General features: G+C 39.7%; 1 protein-coding gene across 9 annotated transcripts in view; it reads left to right on the plus strand.

Moving 5' to 3' along the window:
• The window catches only part of UBR5 (ubiquitin protein ligase E3 component n-recognin 5), a 69,481-nt gene that overhangs the window by 19,873 nt on the left and 31,380 nt on the right, over nucleotides 1–18,228 (plus strand). For 6 of the 9 annotated variants that reach the window (XM_028736355.2, XM_028736359.2, XM_028736358.2 and 3 more), the window contains 13 exons: nucleotides 567–716; nucleotides 4,151–4,362; nucleotides 6,924–7,040; nucleotides 7,778–7,888; nucleotides 8,889–9,043; nucleotides 11,602–11,719; nucleotides 12,421–12,605; nucleotides 13,423–13,532; nucleotides 13,852–13,964; nucleotides 14,605–14,748; nucleotides 15,414–15,525; nucleotides 15,720–15,874; nucleotides 16,967–17,164. In XM_028736355.2, the coding sequence (XP_028592188.1) occupies nucleotides 567–716; nucleotides 4,151–4,362; nucleotides 6,924–7,040; nucleotides 7,778–7,888; nucleotides 8,889–9,043; nucleotides 11,602–11,719; nucleotides 12,421–12,605; nucleotides 13,423–13,532; nucleotides 13,852–13,964; nucleotides 14,605–14,748; nucleotides 15,414–15,525; nucleotides 15,720–15,874; nucleotides 16,967–17,164 (1,880 nt within the window). The remainder of the gene's footprint in view (nucleotides 1–566; nucleotides 717–4,150; nucleotides 4,363–6,923; nucleotides 7,041–7,777; nucleotides 7,889–8,888; nucleotides 9,044–11,601; nucleotides 11,720–12,420; nucleotides 12,606–13,422; nucleotides 13,533–13,851; nucleotides 13,965–14,604; nucleotides 14,749–15,413; nucleotides 15,526–15,719; nucleotides 15,875–16,966; nucleotides 17,165–18,228) is intronic. The other 3 variants (XM_028736360.2, XM_028736362.2, XM_028736363.2) reach the window with 3 other exon arrangements.

An 18,228-nucleotide genomic window follows, 5' to 3' on the forward strand; every position in this document is an offset into this window, starting at 1 on the left:
CAGGTATTTTTTTTCCAGCACCTAAGGTAGGATCTTCATAATCTCAAGATAGAGTATTAAAAGATGGGGCACTGTCCTACCATTAAAATCAGTTACTTCGTGATATAAAACGTAGAGTTAGTTTGGGGGGGGCATGCTTATGATTTCTTGCAGAAGTTATCAGCAGACTCTATTCAAAATGACATTTTCCAGTTTAGGAAGTTATTGTCTTAGTAATAGGCAAACATGAGCTTTATTCGCTTTGGAGGAAGTCTTTTTATCTGCTTTCTTCTGGAACATAAACTTATTGAGCCTTGTTCTTTTTATATTGTTTAACCGCTTCCAGCTTTGAACCATGTCTGGATTAGTTTAGACCAAGCAGTTGATATAGCTAACATTGGTTTCTTAAATCAGGACATTTTGCTTGATCGCATATGTGAGCAGTAGGCAATACATCCGTACGCTAGGGAATCTGAAGAACAGAACATCAGTTTTTGTTGGTGGTTTTGTCTTGTTTGGTGATGGTCTTTCAAGATGATATTTCAAGTAGCTGATAATTCACCTCAGATCCTTGTCTCCTCTTATAGAGGATCTTATGTCTCTTCTGGATGCTGACATACATTCTGCTCACCCAAGTGTCATTATTGATGCTGATGCTATGTTTTCAGAAGATATTAGTTACTTTGGTTATCCATCCTTTCGGCGCTCATCACTTTCCAGGCTAAGCTCGTCCCGAGGTAATTTTGCACCTTTTTTTTCTTTGTAAATAAGTAGCATTGCTGTGCAGTACACTAGTTATAGCACATGCTGGTGATTTTTGTCTTTAGTTTTGTGTGTACAACCCTTTTCTGTTTTAAATCTAGATAAATAAAATTTCTTGCATTAAGCTGTAAAAACTGTATGATGTAAGTGTGTGAAATTAATTGCTAGCGGTATGTTTGAAAAGTTTGACAGGTGAAATGTGCATGAGGCTTTCAAAAAGCAATCTGCCTAAAGCCAATTTTAAAAAAACCATGCCTTCTTAGGGAGTACTTACTGAAAAACTCAATGTTTTTCTCATGCAACATTCCGAAAGGGAGTTCAATTGCTCAGTATCCATGATACACAGGGTATTTTGTGCCTTCCTGAGTCTGGAGGCATAACTCAATAGTATAGTTAGAAGTCCTACATCTGTTCCAGTAGGTAGCATTGAAAGCTCTTCCGCTGCTCCTTATGCACTGCTCTAAGAGTAAACATTTTCTTTGCAAAGCGTAGTGATAATGACATACTCAACAATAGGTCGGGCAAGCTGGAATTTAACTGCATTCTGAAATGGCTTGCAGTGCTCAAATTCCATGTCTGTTATTCATAACCCATTGCAATGACAGAATACTTTGCATGGCGTCAAGTTCTAAGCATGACTTGAAAAGCGTATGAAATGTAATACCAGATCTGATACTTAGTTATTCCTTCATCGCTTCTTAAAAATAACTATTCTGCGTATCCATAACATTTTGCTAATTGTTAATCCAACCTCTATCATGATCTTCATGGAGTATTGCTCTGCCCATTCCAATTTTTTTCTGTTAGATATTCCAGTGCCTGAATATCTAAGTGTTATCACAAGTTAGGATCAATAAAATGGTTGCTGTACGTATTAGGCATAATTTTAATTTTCTCGACCCGTTAGATTTATCCAATCTAGCGTCATAAAATTATTTATGCAGTTTCTGTAGGTGACGTAGAGGATTAGAACAAAATACCTTGTCATCATTCTTGAGACATGGTTCAGACATAACGTTGAAGCTAGGGTTTAGGTCAGGGGTCAGCAACCTAAGGCCTATGGGCCGGTAGTGGCCCATGGGGCTTGTCTAACTGGCCCATGGCGACCCCTGCCACTGCCCGCTCTTACCAGTGCGGCACGGGGACCAACTTCTGGATTGATAGCGCACAGGCGCTCCTCTGACCCAGAAGAGTGTGCGTGCACACACGCTCCTGCCCATCCACCGACGGATGGAGTGTAGACCGGCCCATCGTCCGGTAACCTTGCCAACCCCTGGTTTAGGTGTTGAGTGCAGGCTGCAGGATCACATGCATCCTCCTCCTACCTCTTCGAGTGCCCACACTTTGTCTTCAGTATCTACATTAAAAGAGAGACGAAACCATTAGGGTTCTTGGAATGAGTTTATTACATGCCTGGTTTCATCTTAACTTGGATTGGCAATGGCCGCATGTAATTCCAAAGCTGGAGGGAGGAAAGAAGAGGAATTTATGCAGAAGGTGGTGGGGAGAAGGTTTACACGATCTTCTTAGTCTACGCTTCATCTCTAAAAGCTGTTTTAAATGTGCTTAAGTTTGACCTATTTGGCCCATTTCCCCCCAGTGATCTTGGGGATGGGGACTGGGTGGACTTAGAACAGCCAGAGTTGCCTTTTGAGGGGGGGTGGCATATTGGATGCATTTTGGGGGGCAAGAGGGCTTACTTATACAATATGAGGTGTCTGAGGGTTCCCTTAATGTTTTTACTTTTTGTTTATTTTTAAAAATAAATAAATAAATAAATAAAATAAATAGGGCCCCCCCCCGTACACCCATCTCCTCCTCCTTTTCCCTAACCCAAAGGCATAGTTCTGGTGTAAACAATGGCAGTAAAATTCATACAAGCACAGAAGTGGAGAGAGACTGAAAATTACTGATATCAGTATGAAGGAAAACGTTATCACAACTACCTTTTTGTTCAAATGGAAGATTTTTTTACTGCTGTTTGAGGCAGTGAACACAGTCGCTCATCATGATTTAGTCATTCCTATTTAGCATTTTATAGGACCTATCAACAGACGGTCAATTGTAGCTCTGTTTCAAGCAGAAGGAAAACTTCTTTGTTTCTTGATTAACTTTTTTCTTTTGAAGCGTAAGGAACCCTCCACCACCTCATATCGTAGAGGGAGGCCTTTCTCAATTTGTTGAATTTGCCTTACTAGCCCCAAAAGTTGCAGAAAATGTCCCCCAAAACCTTTTCATGGGGCATGAACACTACCATTAGGGTGGGAGATGATTTTTGGCCCAGCATTAGTCCGAGTAGATGGGTCATGGGAGATAAAAAGCAAAGTTGTTAGGAATTGGGCTGTAGAGCAAGGGGGGGGGGGGAGAGAAGTAAGCTATGTGGAGATTAGTTTTGAAATAAAGGAAGAGAATTAAATGACAGATATCAGAAGGAAAAAGAGAGCAAGGAGGAAAGACGAGAGATTTGTTCTTAAAAAGTTTATCAGTACAAATGAAGACTCACATGTTAAATGCATAATGTGCATGTACGTATATTCAACCTCTGACTTTTCTTAAATCACTCCCTTTTTCCTTTCTAAGGTTATTTCTATGTTAAGATGAAAAAAATCCTTATTTTCCATGTATATTTGACTCTTGGATATTTAGCTTGATTACCTGACTTAAAATTTTAATTGTATGAGAGAACTGGAGAGTACTGCCTTTAGACAATTTTAGGCCAATTGGAGGGAAAGCATTTTGGTAAGGAACATTCTCCTTCAAAAATCTTTTTTTAGAACGTTGTCTGACTACAAAAATTTTCAGTTAAGCAGCTTTGCCACAAGCTTTTAAAAATCAAAGTGAGTCCTATATGTTTGTTTAAATGAAGGGGTTGGATTAGCAAATTTTACAGAAGTTTAAGATTGTTTTTTAACCTTTTCAAGTGGTGGTGGTGGTTGGGGAAAATTCTGAGACTCTCTAATAAACACTCCTTTTTGGTTAGCTTAAAAAGTCTCTAAAAGAGACATTGCCTTGTTTGGTGGCATCTATTTTTCTTGCTGTTCTTTGATAAGATCACCCACAATATACTCTTTGCATATGGTACTATAAAAATCTTAAATCACCTTTTATCTCATCCTAAGTAAACAGTGAGGTAATTTTTTTTCTTCTGTTAATTCATTTTTTGAGTAGCTTGAAACTTCAGATTTTGAACTTTTTTTCTAGTCTCATTCTTGCATTTCAAATTATTTTGGCAATACCAAAGTACATATGCTTGAAAGGGTTAATATTTTGAGTGTTGCATGTCATTTTTATATTTACACTTAAATGAAATCTATAAGTAGATTTTAACTGCTGTTAGTTGCATCCTGAAGGGTCTTTACTAGAGAGTGGCTTACTTTTATCCCACTGGTGTGACCCAATTGCATACCAGTTCTCCTTCTTCCCTTAGAGAGAGACTCTGAGCTGTTGCGTGAACGTGAGTCCGTTTTACGTTTGCGTGAAAGAAGGTGGCTTGATGGAGCCTCATTTGATAATGAAAGAGGCTCTACAAGCAAAGAAGGGGAGCCAAACCTTGACAAGAAGAACACACCTGTCCAAAGCCCGGTCTCTTTAGGAGAGGACTTGCAGTGGTGGCCGGATAAGGTATTTTGGTTGTATTTTATTTTTATTAAAAATGCAAAATTGGAATATCTTGTATTGTCTGTAAATGTGGATCTATCTCTTTTCTCCCCCTGTCACCTTCCTCATCAACTGCCCCTGCATGTAATTCCTACATTATGGACATGTTTACATTGAATGTGGATCATTCGTGTGCATGTCACTTCAGTTTTGATGTGTTGCTCAATCATAAACTCATTCACTTGGAAAATTAAGTATTATTGAATTTAATAGAAGGGAGTTGCCTTGAATGGAAGTGTGCACAGACCTCCTCCTGCCTTAAGTAGTTTATAGTTAGCATCCCTTTCACTTGGACAGAAAATTAATTGTGTCAACTGATATTTTTTGGGAGCCTGAACAAGTACTCTTCTGTCTTTATCAACGCGTTTGCCATCCTTTGAAGCAATGGGGTGATATTTTTTTAAGCTGATCCTTTGCGTTTCTTCTGTCTATTCTTTCCCTTTTCACCAGTTGGTTCACTTGTTTTCTGTCGCCTTGCGGATGAAAGAACTCATCTTCACACTGTTGCTGTTATTTTCCTCCTTCATTCGAGAAGTGTGATTATTTGTTAGTATCACCTGAAAATGATTCCTTTTGCTCTGAAGATAAAAAAGCAACTATGAACCTATTTCTCTTTTCCTCCCTGCCCTTCTAAGGGACAAATGTTGTGAAGAGTGGGTGGGTCATATGATATATATCTAGCTTAAAGAATTCTACTATTGCTAGTGGTCCTTTTTGAATGGACATGAGCTATTTTGTCTTTGAAACTACTTCCTATATTTGTGCCTTCCTTTCCCAGAAGACTGAAAGCCAGTCTGGACTCTTAATTAGTGTAGGCAAGTATCTGCTCCCCTTCATTATTTGCTTCCAATATTTTGGGGGTACGTACTGTGAAGTAGCCTTTTCTCAAAGCAGGAGATATAATTAAATGGGTATCTGAAGTGCAGTAGAGTCTTGAGAACAGTGAAGTCTACAGGAAGCTGCAGATTTCAGGCAGGGATCTTTTCAGTCCTACCTGGCAGGAGCTGAATTGGGGACCTCTCGCATGCAAGTCATGCACTCAGTTGCTGAGCTACATATGTTGTGAATTAACAGAATCTTATTCGATGCAGTGGACTTATTTTTTAACCTGAGATGCCCAGCACAGGAACATTAAGCTGTGGGCCTGTTTATTCCATTCTCATCTCTCTTGGATTTGTATTCTCCTGGGTTCAGTTTAAGACACGCGTCAAGCTTCCTGGCTTGCTTCTTCTTTGGAGAATCGAAGAATGAGGAGCTTGCTGTGACATGATATATAATGCCCCTCCCTAGAGCAAGGCAAGAGAAGTGGGACGAGAGAACTGACCACAACTTTATGTGATTTAAACATTTTTGGAGTACTTGCAGTTAAATGGCTGGGGAAGATGGAAGGGCAAGATGTAAAACATGTGTCCAAAGTTCAGTTGAGTCTTTTGGATTAACAGAATGCATCACTAATCCCTGATGATCAGGTAGAATTTGGATCAAAATGTCTTATGCTCCATTGAAAGGTCGCAGCATTTCACCACACCAATTCAAGTGGTTATCAGAAAGCTGTTAGGCTGAATGTAAAGGTAATTCAAAAATAGGCACTCAGTTTGTTTCCGTCACTATCAGTTTCCAGAAAGATTATCTGCCTCTTGATGCAAGCATAATATGTGTTCAAAACTGCATATCACCTGGTTTTCTTTTGCTGCTTCCATTGTTTATATTCTCTCCATAATTCAAGGAGAAATTCCAAATCTTGGAATTCCATGGTTTCATTCATCTTAACAAACGACCTCCTCAATTCATGCATAATAGTCCAGCAATTCCTATCATACCTAAGCTTGGTCTGTTTTCTTCTTCCTGAAAATCATGACTTACTCAGCAGCTTTGATTTTAATAATTCAGTGATTTGTTCAAAGCACAACAGCATTTCTTCAGCTTCTCCAGATGAGGTTTCTACAGATGACAACAAAACATTTCGTCATTTCTTTTGAATGAAGACTAATTCATATTCCGGTGGCCACCAAACCCTCCTTTGTGACACCTCTTCTATATTACTCCAAGGATTGGTTTCTGTATAGGACACTTCTCAGTCCTAATACAACTAGAAACTCTTCCACATGTATAGCCAGTGTTAGAGGAATGACCATATAATCCACTACACGTGTTCCTTTGTAAAACCTTTCTCATTTCTTCATCTACAGCCATTGAACCACTGAGTATACAGAAGTTAGCGTTTCCTGATAAATCTTTCAAGAGTCACTTGTGCTGTTTTGGTTTTAGAGCCCCTTAAATTTCATTTCTGAAATTACACAGAACCCACTAATGATACAGCCCGAACCCTAACAATGTCAGAAATAAAATACAATCTAAAATAATTATTTTTACCAAATATAAAACTATGTCTTATAACCTGTCAACTTCTCACAGACACCAAATGGTCTGAACAGTTCTTTTTCTTTGTGATGAACTTATAATATATGTGAGTGTTTAGCACTCATAATATTGAAGTTTTAAGCTTCACTTGTTTGCTTTTATAGGATGGGATGAAATTTATTTCTATTGGTGCTCTGTATTCTGAGCTTGTGGCAGTGAGCAGTAAAGGGGAGCTGTATCAGTGGAAATGGAGTGAATCTGAACCTTACAGAAATGCACAGGTATGTCTAGCTATGTTCTGTAAAATGTGGGAATCTCTTGTATACAAAAATGTAGTTGCTTAAAAAAAAAGTACAGAGCTTCCTGTGCATCTTTAAAAATTCTTATTACAAACTTTATTGAATGTTTAAATAAACAATTACCAAGCATAGTGTTGTCTTGCAGGACAAATACACATTCAGAAGTTAAGTCTTGTGTCCAGTCATCCACATGGTATCAAAGCAGATGTGGAAAATCTTTTACATTACAGTTTTTGCTTTGATTACACTTCAGTGTGAATAGTGAGGTCTCCGCGCCTAGTGCTGGATCTGGAAAGCCACTGCCAGTTCCTCTTCCTTAGCAGCTTCGCCATTTTAATTGAAGATTACAGTGGCTGGGAGAAAGTCAGTCAGGAAAGGTTTGCCTCCGGCTGTGCTTGAAATTGTGCATCTTTCCTCCTTCCCCTCAGCAGCAGCAGCAACCTGAGAGCTGGAGAGGAGCAGCCATAGCAAAGTGGTGGGGCTCTTTGATGTGTTGCTTGGCTTCCTTGTAACGTTCTGTCATATATGAATAGCGCCCATTTGCTTCTATGGCAAAAGGTATACCATTGCTCTTGGTATGGGGTAATGCCTGTTCCCTTGTTATGACTTGGGAGAGAGACAAAGACTAGGTCTCCCTCCCTGCCAAATGTTTGGTAGCCACAAGTGATATTTCAGTGGCGACATTTTAAAATATTGTCTGCTTCATTTTTGTTTCAAAGAATCCTTCTATACATCACCCACGTGCCGTGTCCCTGGGATTAACCAACGAGAAGATCGTCCTCCTTTCTGCAAACAGCATCAGAGCAACTGTTGCCACAGAAAACAATAAGGTACGAAACACTGAGGATAAAATTCAGTGCTTTTAATCTCCCCCTTGCATTGCCATTCTATAGAAAAATATTACAGCTGGCCTTGAGCAAATCATTTGCAGAGATTGGTTTTGTGAATAACCTTGAAGCAAGAACTTTTCATCACAAAAACAAGCCAGGGCATGCTAGAAAGAAGATGAAAGAATGTTTTGACTCTGTTTGCTGTTAAAATTGAGAAGACTTTGGCCTAGTAACAAAATTAAAGAAACTTTCCTTCTTTAGAAGAATAATCCATAAGAAAAAAATGAAGCTGCTGTAAAAGTAGAGAATGTGTAAAGCAGGGGTGGCTATCCTGTGACACTTCAGAAGTTGTTGAACTAGAGCTCCCATCATCCTAGACAGTTGGCCATACTGTCTGAGACCGACAGGAGTTATAGGCTGTCAAAATCTGGAGGGCAACAGGGTAGCCATCCCTGATATAAAGCAGGGTCTTGAGCTATTCTTGTCCATGTGTCTTAGAAAGCTTATTTTCCATAGAAATGTAGCACTTAAGGTTTCAGAAATAGGTTGGTCTCAAGTGACTAACAAGTAGTTAGTCCATTGTATTAAAAGTTGCTAATCCAAATATTCTAGCGTAATATTCTGAGATCAAGATTTCTAAATAAAGTCCAGGCACTCTGTGCTCTCTGCTGGATGCATATCGCGGCTCCACCTATGAAAGCTTCCTGTTCATTTCAAGGAAGTGAGGAGTGACTGTCTACAAAGTCTTGCAGACATGGGTACAGTGGGGGAGTTCTGTGATAATGTGAACTACTTCTGGCTTGATAGAATGGTTGTAGCAGGGCCAAGGCATGCTTAGAACAAAAAGGATTGAAGCAAAACTTCAAAGCACTATACTGGAAGTGGTTGCACCTGAATAATCTCAAGATTATATTCTCATTGTTTTGTATCGTGCCCTGCATGAATACAAAGGCATATTTGTGTTAAGATCCACTCCAGGGCTGTGCTCTATTCCTTTTAGGTAGCTACCTGGGTAGATGAAACCTTGAGTTCTGTAGCTTCTAAACTAGAACATACGGCACAGACGTACTCTGAACTTCAAGGAGAGCGGATAGTTTCCCTGCATTGCTGCGCTCTTTATACCTGTGCTCAGCTGGAGAATAACCTGTACTGGTGGTAAGTGTATATTTCAGTTCAGAGTCCAAATAATGGTTTTTTGCTCTTTGAAAACCAATAGAAGAGAAGTTGACATCGGCCTTGTTCACATGTCATGGTAAACAGCAGTTAATGGTTTACTAAGAATGTGCTGATCTTGCCCCCTGTGCTATTGCCTGACTAATGAATGGGAGAAACATACCATGGACTTGGCTATATTAGTCAAGAAACAGTGTTTTGAATGTGTTATAAACATGCAACACCAGATGGTGCCAGAGAGCAAAAAAAATTCTAAGCTATTTTCAATAGCGTTTTCCCCCTTTTGTTATAACGATTTAATGTCTGACTCATTCATAGCATTTCCCCCTGTGATTTCCCCATGATCTGTGGTTTTGCATTATGTTGAAACCAAAGAATATGGTTTGTTTGCTTCAGACTACAACCTGTGGTCAAGGTTTGTTCTTAGCTCCCTAAGCATTATTTGTTTGACTGAAACTAACCATTATCCCTAGTTTTGACATAAAACTAAGACAGTGATTGTGGCTCATACAGGAGCAAAGTGGGTAAGATTGGCATGTTAACCAAATAAACCAATAACTGGTTTACCATGGTGTGAACTGGGTCACTTAAGGTACATTGAATTTACCCAGCCTTGTTCATATGCATCTTTCTCTTTTTTTAATGGAACTGAATTTTCTCTTCTAGTTAGAATTCTTTAGGAGGTTACATTGCTTTGAAGAAAGGACTGTACTTGGATCAAAGAGAAACAAAGCATGCTCTTGTCCTTAAAGCATTGACGCAGAATTATTTTAATGAATTTTGTATTTAGGATGCTTTCAGAGTTAGAAGAGCTAATGCTTTATTACCGTAACAAACCTTCACAGCTTTACGACAATAGATATTCCACTGCATATGACATAAAATCTATAAACAAATGTTTCTACAAGGCTGATAACCCTATTGGAGTTGTCTAAGACACAACTGTGATTATTATAGTTGAGGCATTTCATCACAGGTGGTTAAGCATCTTCTGTAGGATCAGTCCAGTTTTGTGTTGGCAGTCAGTGGGTGAGTAGGTATTGTGTCCTTTGGGGGTTTCACTTGCGAAAATACGTTTAGAAGCAGGGGTGCAATATAGAAGTTCTAACTGCTTAATTTTACTTCCATTCCTTCATTGGGGCCTTATGTCTAAACTAGCACAAAAGCCAAGTTGCTTATTAATAGTGCTAGTTGATTTTTGTAAATAAGATTTTATGTGTGATAAGTGTGTCGGTTTGATGGTGCAGGGAGGATATTACTCTGAAACTGTCTAAACTCTTTTGTGCTTTTGCCAGGTTGTACAGATTTGTAATGGCTTAAAGCCTTTATCTATATATTGCTTTCCTAATTCTTCCAGACACTGATTAAAAAGATGACTTACAATTGACCATGAATGTATTCCGTATCAAGTTGTATCAAAATTTTAATAATATTATTTTGTTTCATAGTGCATATTGTATACATTGTTTGAAGAGGACTTTGTCTGGAAATGTAGCCTGAAAAATCTTTTAATAATTATTAAATTAAATCAGATTAGTAGTGGGTATAATAAACAATGCAGGAGAACCAATGTGTCCTTAAATGATTCAATCATTTAAGTGGCATTGGTCAGCAACGTAAGTTTCTTTTGGTTGATTATGAACAGTCCCACTGGCTGCACAGATCATAGCAGGAACCTTCTAGAAAGCTCTGAAAGATTAGGAGTGCTTTCCCCCTCCTGCCCCATGGATTGCCACATTCCACACGTTGGAAAAGAGGTGAAACCATTGCCCTCCCTCAGTTTCTTTCTGGCCACAAAATTTGAACCCTGAATATTGCTTGTTTTTTTGCTTTATCCTTTTTATGAAAACTGTTTCCCACCTTTCTCCCCGGTCAGTAAGGCTCTGCTTAACTAGGGTTGTGAATGTGGTAGGAAGATCTCAGTCAGATTTTCACAACTCCTGCTTTGCTTTCTTAGGCAGTAATCACAATTGTTGAAACTTTTAGTTGGCTCTGAATGCTTTATGCGTGATGTTGCTGTATTGTTTTATTGTATTGTATTCTTGGCATGTTAAGTTTTATATGCTGCCCTTGCTTGAGTTAGGATGAAGGGCACTTTAAAAATACTTCAATTAAGAAATCAATTCAAAAGCAAGTCTTTGGTCATGCTGTATACAATGGTTTGTTGGTAGAACTAAGTGGGGAGATGCTGCCTCTGCCTCCTTGGCCGATGTGTGGAACGCCGCTGTGTACGAGTGAGGGTTGGCAGCATCCCTGAGCTTTCAGTTTTTTCAGACTTTCTTGGAGGGACCTGTTCGGTTTACACAGACACATTTCCTATACATATGACTACATGGAACCTGTAAGCAGGAATAATGTTTTCGGGAGCTCAGCTTCTCAGATCTTATTTTATTTTATTAGCTCTGGAAATAAACATTTGAAAATGCACTTCTTTTTTCCTTTTAATCAATACCACATCACCTTGAAAATCACATTTATGGATAATAAAGATAACACAGCTCTCTTTTTTTATAACCTTATATTAGTATTTTTCCTCCTAGGGGTGTAGTTCCTTTTAGCCAAAGGAAGAAGATGCTGGAAAAGGCTAGAGCCAAAAATAAAAAGCCTAAGTCTAGTGCTGGTATCTCCTCAATGCCAAATATCACTGTTGGTACTCAGGTATGTAGAGGCTTACTGTGTGACATTTTAAAGCTTTGAGAAGAAACAAATCCACCATTAAGACCCTTTTTATGATGCAGTGACATGTGCAAATAGTCTGCAGATAGACTCTAACGTAAGTGCTCCCATAACCTGAAGTGACAGAGCTTAAACCACCTGTTCATACGCAGCTCTGTGCTGTGAACTAGCTGCAACCATATTAGGCTCTTGCCTTTCTCCTCTGCGTTGTCACTGTTGCTCCTAAAAAGTTTCCGATATGCTGGTGCGCCTGTAGTTGCCCTTTTGCCTTAACCTTTTCCTTCCCTTCAAACCAAGTGCCCTTATTAGGAAACTATGCGGTAGGAAACAAGGGTAGCCAATGTGGTTCCCTCCGGATACTGTTGGATTACAATTCCTATCAGTCCTAGCCAGCACAGCCAATTGATAGGATGATAGGAGTTGTAGTCCAGAAACACCTGGAAGGTGCACCCTATTGGCTACACCCATTCAGAGACTTTTGCAGCTAAGATAGAGATAATATTCCATATGCCACTACTAAAAAACCTGATAAAACTATATTAAGTACTTAACCTCTTCTAAGTGTTGTTTTGCTTACATAGTTTTGATTCTTCATTTGGCATGAATGGGACTTTAGGGTGAAGGGTGGGTAACAAACAAACAAATAAAAATAGTTGTTTACCTCCCTTGTTGATTGATTGCAGGTGTGTTTGAGAAATAATCCTCTCTATCATGCTGGAGCTGTTGCTTTTTCAATTAGCGCTGGGATTCCTAAAGTTGGCGTCTTAATGGAATCTGTTTGGAATATGAATGACAGCTGTAGGTTTCAGCTCCGGTCACCAGAGAGTTTAAAGAACATGGAGAAAGCTAGTAAAACAACTGAAGCAAAGTAAGTGTTCTAAACTTTTGACAGGGACACAGTAGATGGTGGCTGAAAAAGATCTTGAACTGGCATTAGGTTGTGGGTCTCTGTACTCCAGCTCCACACTGTTTCCATAAATGCAACAGACATGAGTGCAGTAAAGGTAAAGGGACCCTTGACCATTAGGTCCAGTCGTGGCAGACTCTGGGGTTGCGGTGCTCATCTCGCTTTACTGGTCGAAGGAGCCGGCGTACAGCTTCTGGGTCATGTGGCCAGCATGACTAAGCCGCTTCTGGTGAACCAGAGCAGCGCACGGAAACACCGTTTACCTTCCCGCTGGAGTGGTACCTATTTATCTACTTGCATTTTGATGTGCTTTTGAACTGCTAGGTTGGCAGGAGCAGAGACCGAGCAACGGGAGCTCACCCCATCGTGGTGATTTGAAGCGCCGACCTTCTGATCGGCAAGCCCTAGGCTCTGTGGTTTAACCCACATAGGGGGCTGTAAATATTGCTCTGAAGATTGTTTAACAAATACTTGAAAGAAGCAGGTCACACAAAGAATGTGCTTTGCATTGCCTTTTCATACTGGCAAACCACATACTTAAGAGTATGTTGATTTTCCCCCAATACAAATGAATGGTTTGAAAATGGCCATAAACAGTTCTTCTGTATATTGTAGCAGTATATGTTTGCTGTTATATTGCATCAGCAAAAACGTCTGTTGACTTAACAAACAATTCAGAAATTAGTATCTCTGTCCAAAGTGTTGACTAGTTTTCACATTGTATTAATGGAAAATAAATGTAACAAATGCCTTGTGTGTTTGTTTTTTTAAATCCTAGGCCTGAAAGCAAACAGGAACCTGTGAAAACTGAAATGGGTCCACCACCGTCTCCAGCTTCTACCTGTAGTGATGCTTCTTCAATAGCAAGCAGTGCATCAATGCCATATAGTAAGTCATATGGGGAGGTTTTGGGGTTTTTTGCCTTGTCGAAAACCACTGTGGTGCAATGTCTACCAATTATATTAATATATCCATATTTAATTCCTGAACCCCCACAATGAATAATGTAAGAAACAGTGTTCCATAGAGGAATACTTACAGGATAAAATTAGCAAAATACAATTTTAGTAGATGGCGCAAACTTCACAGAAGGCACTTCCTGTGAAAAGTGACATAAGTAGCCATGTGCTACTTTTTTAGACATAGAATTTGTGTGTCACAGACATGCTACAAAGGAGACTTTTAATTTATTCCTTTTTTCCTTAAGAGCGGCGGCGATCTACCCCTGCCCCAAAAGAAGAGGAGAAAGTGAATGAAGAACAGTGGTCTCTTAGGGAAGTTGTGTTTGTGGAAGACGTTAAGAATGTTCCTGTTGGGAAGGTTTGTATAAAATAAGCTTTCTTAGTTTCCTTTAATTTGCTGTGTACCAATCCTTTAAAAATGGGACGCGGGTGGCGCTGTGGGTAAAAGCCTCAGCGCCTAGGGCTTGCCGATCGAAAGGTCGGCGGTTCGAATCCCTGCGGCGGGGTGCGCTCCCGTTGTTCGGTCCCAGCGCCTGCCAACCTAGCAGTTCGAAAGCACTCCCGGGTGCAAGTAGATAAATAGGGACCGCTTACTAGCGGGAAGGTAAATGGCGTTTCCGTGTGCGGCTCTGGCTCGCCAGAGCAGCGATGTCACGCTGGCCACGTGACCCAGAAGTGTCTCCGGACAGCGCTGGCCCCCGGCCTCTTGAGTGAGATGGGCGCACAACCCCAGAGTCTGTCAAGACTGGCCCGTACGGGCAGGGGTACCTTTACCTTTACCTTTTAATCCTTTAAAAATGGATAGAAGAAAGCTGTTTTACAGCAAACCTAGCCATAGTGGTTTGAAATTGTATTGTTGGTGAAAATCTGGTTTTGTGTGGTGGCACTGTTTGCTTTTCTGGATGTTTTAAGTACAGTTTAAGATTCCCGAACCCCCATTTCACTTCAGAGAGTTTTAAATTCTGCTTCAACACTATGCAATATGTTCTCTTTTATAGGTACTGAAAGTGGATGGTGCTTATGTTGCTGTAAAATTTCCGGGGACATCTACTACTGCAAATTGTACAAACAGCTCTGGTTCGGATCCTGATCCATCTTCTCTTCTCCAAGATTGTCGGTTGCTCAGGATAGATGAGCTCCAGGTATGTTTGCAATGCCAGGACTTTGGCCCTTGAAGCTGTTATCTCTGCTGTGGCCACAGTTTCTAGAGTTTATGTTCACTTCCATCACTCCTTCTCAAAAAGGTGTCTGACTTTGAGAATATAAGAACCAGAGATATTAAAAGTAAAGTCTTCAGAAGTTGCATATTTTTTAGTTTAGAAAGACAGACATCTAAGGGGAGACATAAGTTAGATTTTAGAAATTACACACAGAGTAATTTTTCTTTTATAAGAATCTGGAGTCTGTGACATTAGGCAGTAGGTTTGGAACAGGCAAAAGAAAGAACTTCACGCAACACATAAATTACTTTAAATACATGGCTGGGATATAGTGCTGGTCATTTGCTTAGATGGCATTAAAAAGTGTAGACCAATTCATGGGTTGATCATTGTCTGCTAGCTATGACAGCTAGATGGAGCCCTCACATTAATAGATGGCATACTTATGCTTATCACATGCTGGGGAGAAAAAAAGAGGGGACGACTTTCACCATTATGCACGGCTAATGAGCTTGTTAGGCATCTGGTTGGCTGCTGTTGCAGAAGAATCCTAGTCTTTTCAAGCAAATTGTACATTTTTAAAGAGGGGGGAATTAAGTCAATTCTGTAGATTGCATTGGAAGTACAGAAATCTGCTTTTGTTACAGGTGGTAAAAACTGGTGGGACACCAAAAGTTCCAGATTGTTTTCAGAGGACTCCTAAAAAGTTATGTATTCCAGAAAAAACAGAAATCCTAGCTGTGAATGTAGATTCCAAAGGTAAGGATGAAGGGTTTTTTCCTTCTCATTTTATCTATTGCTTGCTTTAGAAAAAAGAAAGGTACTTATCCTATTAGAGAATTGTTAAACTGAGTCATCTTAATTTCATGAATCAATATTTGCTAGTTTAATGGCTTGAAATATTTTTGAAGGAAATAGTCTGTTGGTCAGTGTCCTTTTTTGCACTCTTTCAGGAGTACATGCCGTCCTGAAGACCGGGAACTGGGTTAGATATTGCATATTTGATCTTGCGACTGGAAAAGCAGAACAAGAAAACAATTTCCCCACTAGCAGCATTGCTTTCCTTGGGCAGAATGAGAGGAGTGTTGCTATTTTCACTGCTGGACAGGTTTGTTTCTTCTCAGCTTCATGCATTTTCAGTGTTTCCTACCACCCTAAAAGCACCTCTTTAATGTTGATAAATGATTCCATTAAACAAGAAATGTAGAAAAATAAATCTTCATGGCAGACTTAACTTGACTGTCAGTGCTCCTGATCCCTATCTGGTGAAGGAAGTGGTAAAGAAAAAGAAAAAGGTGGGTAGATCAATGTTATAGTGAGGGATAAGGCTTTGAAAGCTACTGACACAAGTTAATGGATGTTGGGAAGAATCCCTCCTCTTCTCACTTGCCTTGCAACCTAACCAGAATTTGAAGAGACACAACTCGCAAGTGTTTAATCCCCACACAAAGAAGAGAGGGACACAACCATGCATGCTTCTGATACTAGATATTGTAGTAATGTATATGTATTCCCCTATTCAAACTGCACTAAGAAAGCATTTGAACTCGGTCTTCTAGTCCATTCTGGATATTTGCAGGAGTGGTCGGTGAGGATGACAGGTACTACACCTGTTGTCTGACACAACCTGGAGGGACGCGGGTGGCGCTGTGGTCTAAACCACTGAGCGTCTTTGACTTGCCTGTCAGAAGGTCGGCCGTTCGAATCCCCACGACAGGGTGAGCTCCCATTGCTCTGTCCCAGCTTCTGCCAACCTAGCAGTCCGAAAGTATACCCGTGCAAGTAGATAAATAGGTACCACTGTGGTGGGAAGGTAAATGGCGTTTCCGTGCGCTCTGGTTTCCGTCACGGTGTTCTGTTGCGCCAGAAGCGGTTTAGTCATGCTGGCCACATGACCCAGAAAGCTGTCTATGGACAAACGCCGGCTCCCTCGGCCTGAAGCGAGATTAGTGACGCACCCCATAGTCGCCTTTGACTGGACTTAACTGTCCAGGGGTCCTTTACCTTTACCTTACCTTACCTGGAGGGAGAGGTATCAGGTGATGGGGACGTCAGCACTGTGTGGGCATATCAGCAGGAACACCAGACTGGCTTCATCAGTGCAGCTATGTTGATATGTCAGGTGATAGAGCTACAAATCAATAACGAATGAGAAAAATAATGACAATTTGAATTTTATAAAAATCTATTTTTTGTGCAGGAATCTCCAATCATTCTTCGAGATGGAAATGGCACTATATATCCAATGGCAAAAGATTGTATGGGTGGAATAAGAGACCCTGATTGGCTTGATCTTCCACCTATTAGCAGCCTGGGAATGGGAGTTCATTCCTTAACAAACCTTCCTGCCAATTCAACCATCAAAAAGAAAGCTGCTATCATTATAATGGCTGTTGAGGTAATTCATATATATATCTGCAGTACTCTCTCTTAGAGACATTATCCTGCACCACCTGGATTACTCAGTGTTTTCAACTGAACTTTTCCATTTTACAAATATATCTAAACAGAGTAATTTTAGATATGAGAGCTCTGTGACAGAAGTAGCTTACTGCTAGTTACAAAATGCAGCTGCCTAAATTGATACTTCTAGTATAAATTCTACTTTTTGTTCAAATGTTTGCTATTACTGTTCATAGGTGCTCTGGACCTAAATTCTCTTTAATGCAGGGAGAAAATGTGATTTTTTTTAAAAAGATAGCTTCATCCACATTTCTACTTTTAAGTGGGTCAGGAAGGGCAAACCCAAAAGAGCACATAGATTCATAGAATCACGTGCAAATAGTTTTACTCTCTGTTTTACTGTGATAGCAGTTTTGGGACATCATTTTCGGATGTTGTGATTTATTTAAAAAAATTCATGCACCCCAGAAATTAACTTTAAATAACAGTTTTTAATAAGATGGGATATCTAGGTATTCAAAATGCTTTTAAAAACAATGCTAAAATAGGTTATAGTCCTTTTTATTTAAATTCCACTAGCAAATGAAAACTTCTTTTAAAACAAGCTTTTGATTCTGTTGCTTAAATATTGATTTCTAGTGCTAGTGTGTTTACTTTTTAGCTGCTTTTTAAATGTTAATTTGTGTTTTCATAACTGGATTATCGTTGCTTTTATGTTTGCTTTTTATTTGTAAGCCACTTTAGACAACTTCTTTATGAAAGGGATAAATGGGGTATAAAGCTTTTTAAAATGTAAATAAATGCATAACTAAAATTTGTTTGCCACACATGCAATTTTAAAAGCATTGTAGCTGGGGCATAGGATTCCCAACCTGCCTGTCCTCAAATCAGTTTGTTGATCCTGCACTTTTTAAAATGTTACACGGTCAGTTTTAGGTATTTATCTCATTTTTATCCCATACTTTGTTTAGTTCAGGATAAAGCACTATGCTAAAAGAGGCTGCAGAATGTAGCATAGGGCAAGGGAATGTTGCTTGCTCTTGTTTTATTAACGCCTCT

Source organism: Podarcis muralis, chromosome 8, assembly GCF_964188315.1.
Source record: "Podarcis muralis chromosome 8, rPodMur119.hap1.1, whole genome shotgun sequence".
In the NCBI taxonomy this organism is placed as follows: domain Eukaryota; kingdom Metazoa; phylum Chordata; class Lepidosauria; order Squamata; family Lacertidae; genus Podarcis; species Podarcis muralis.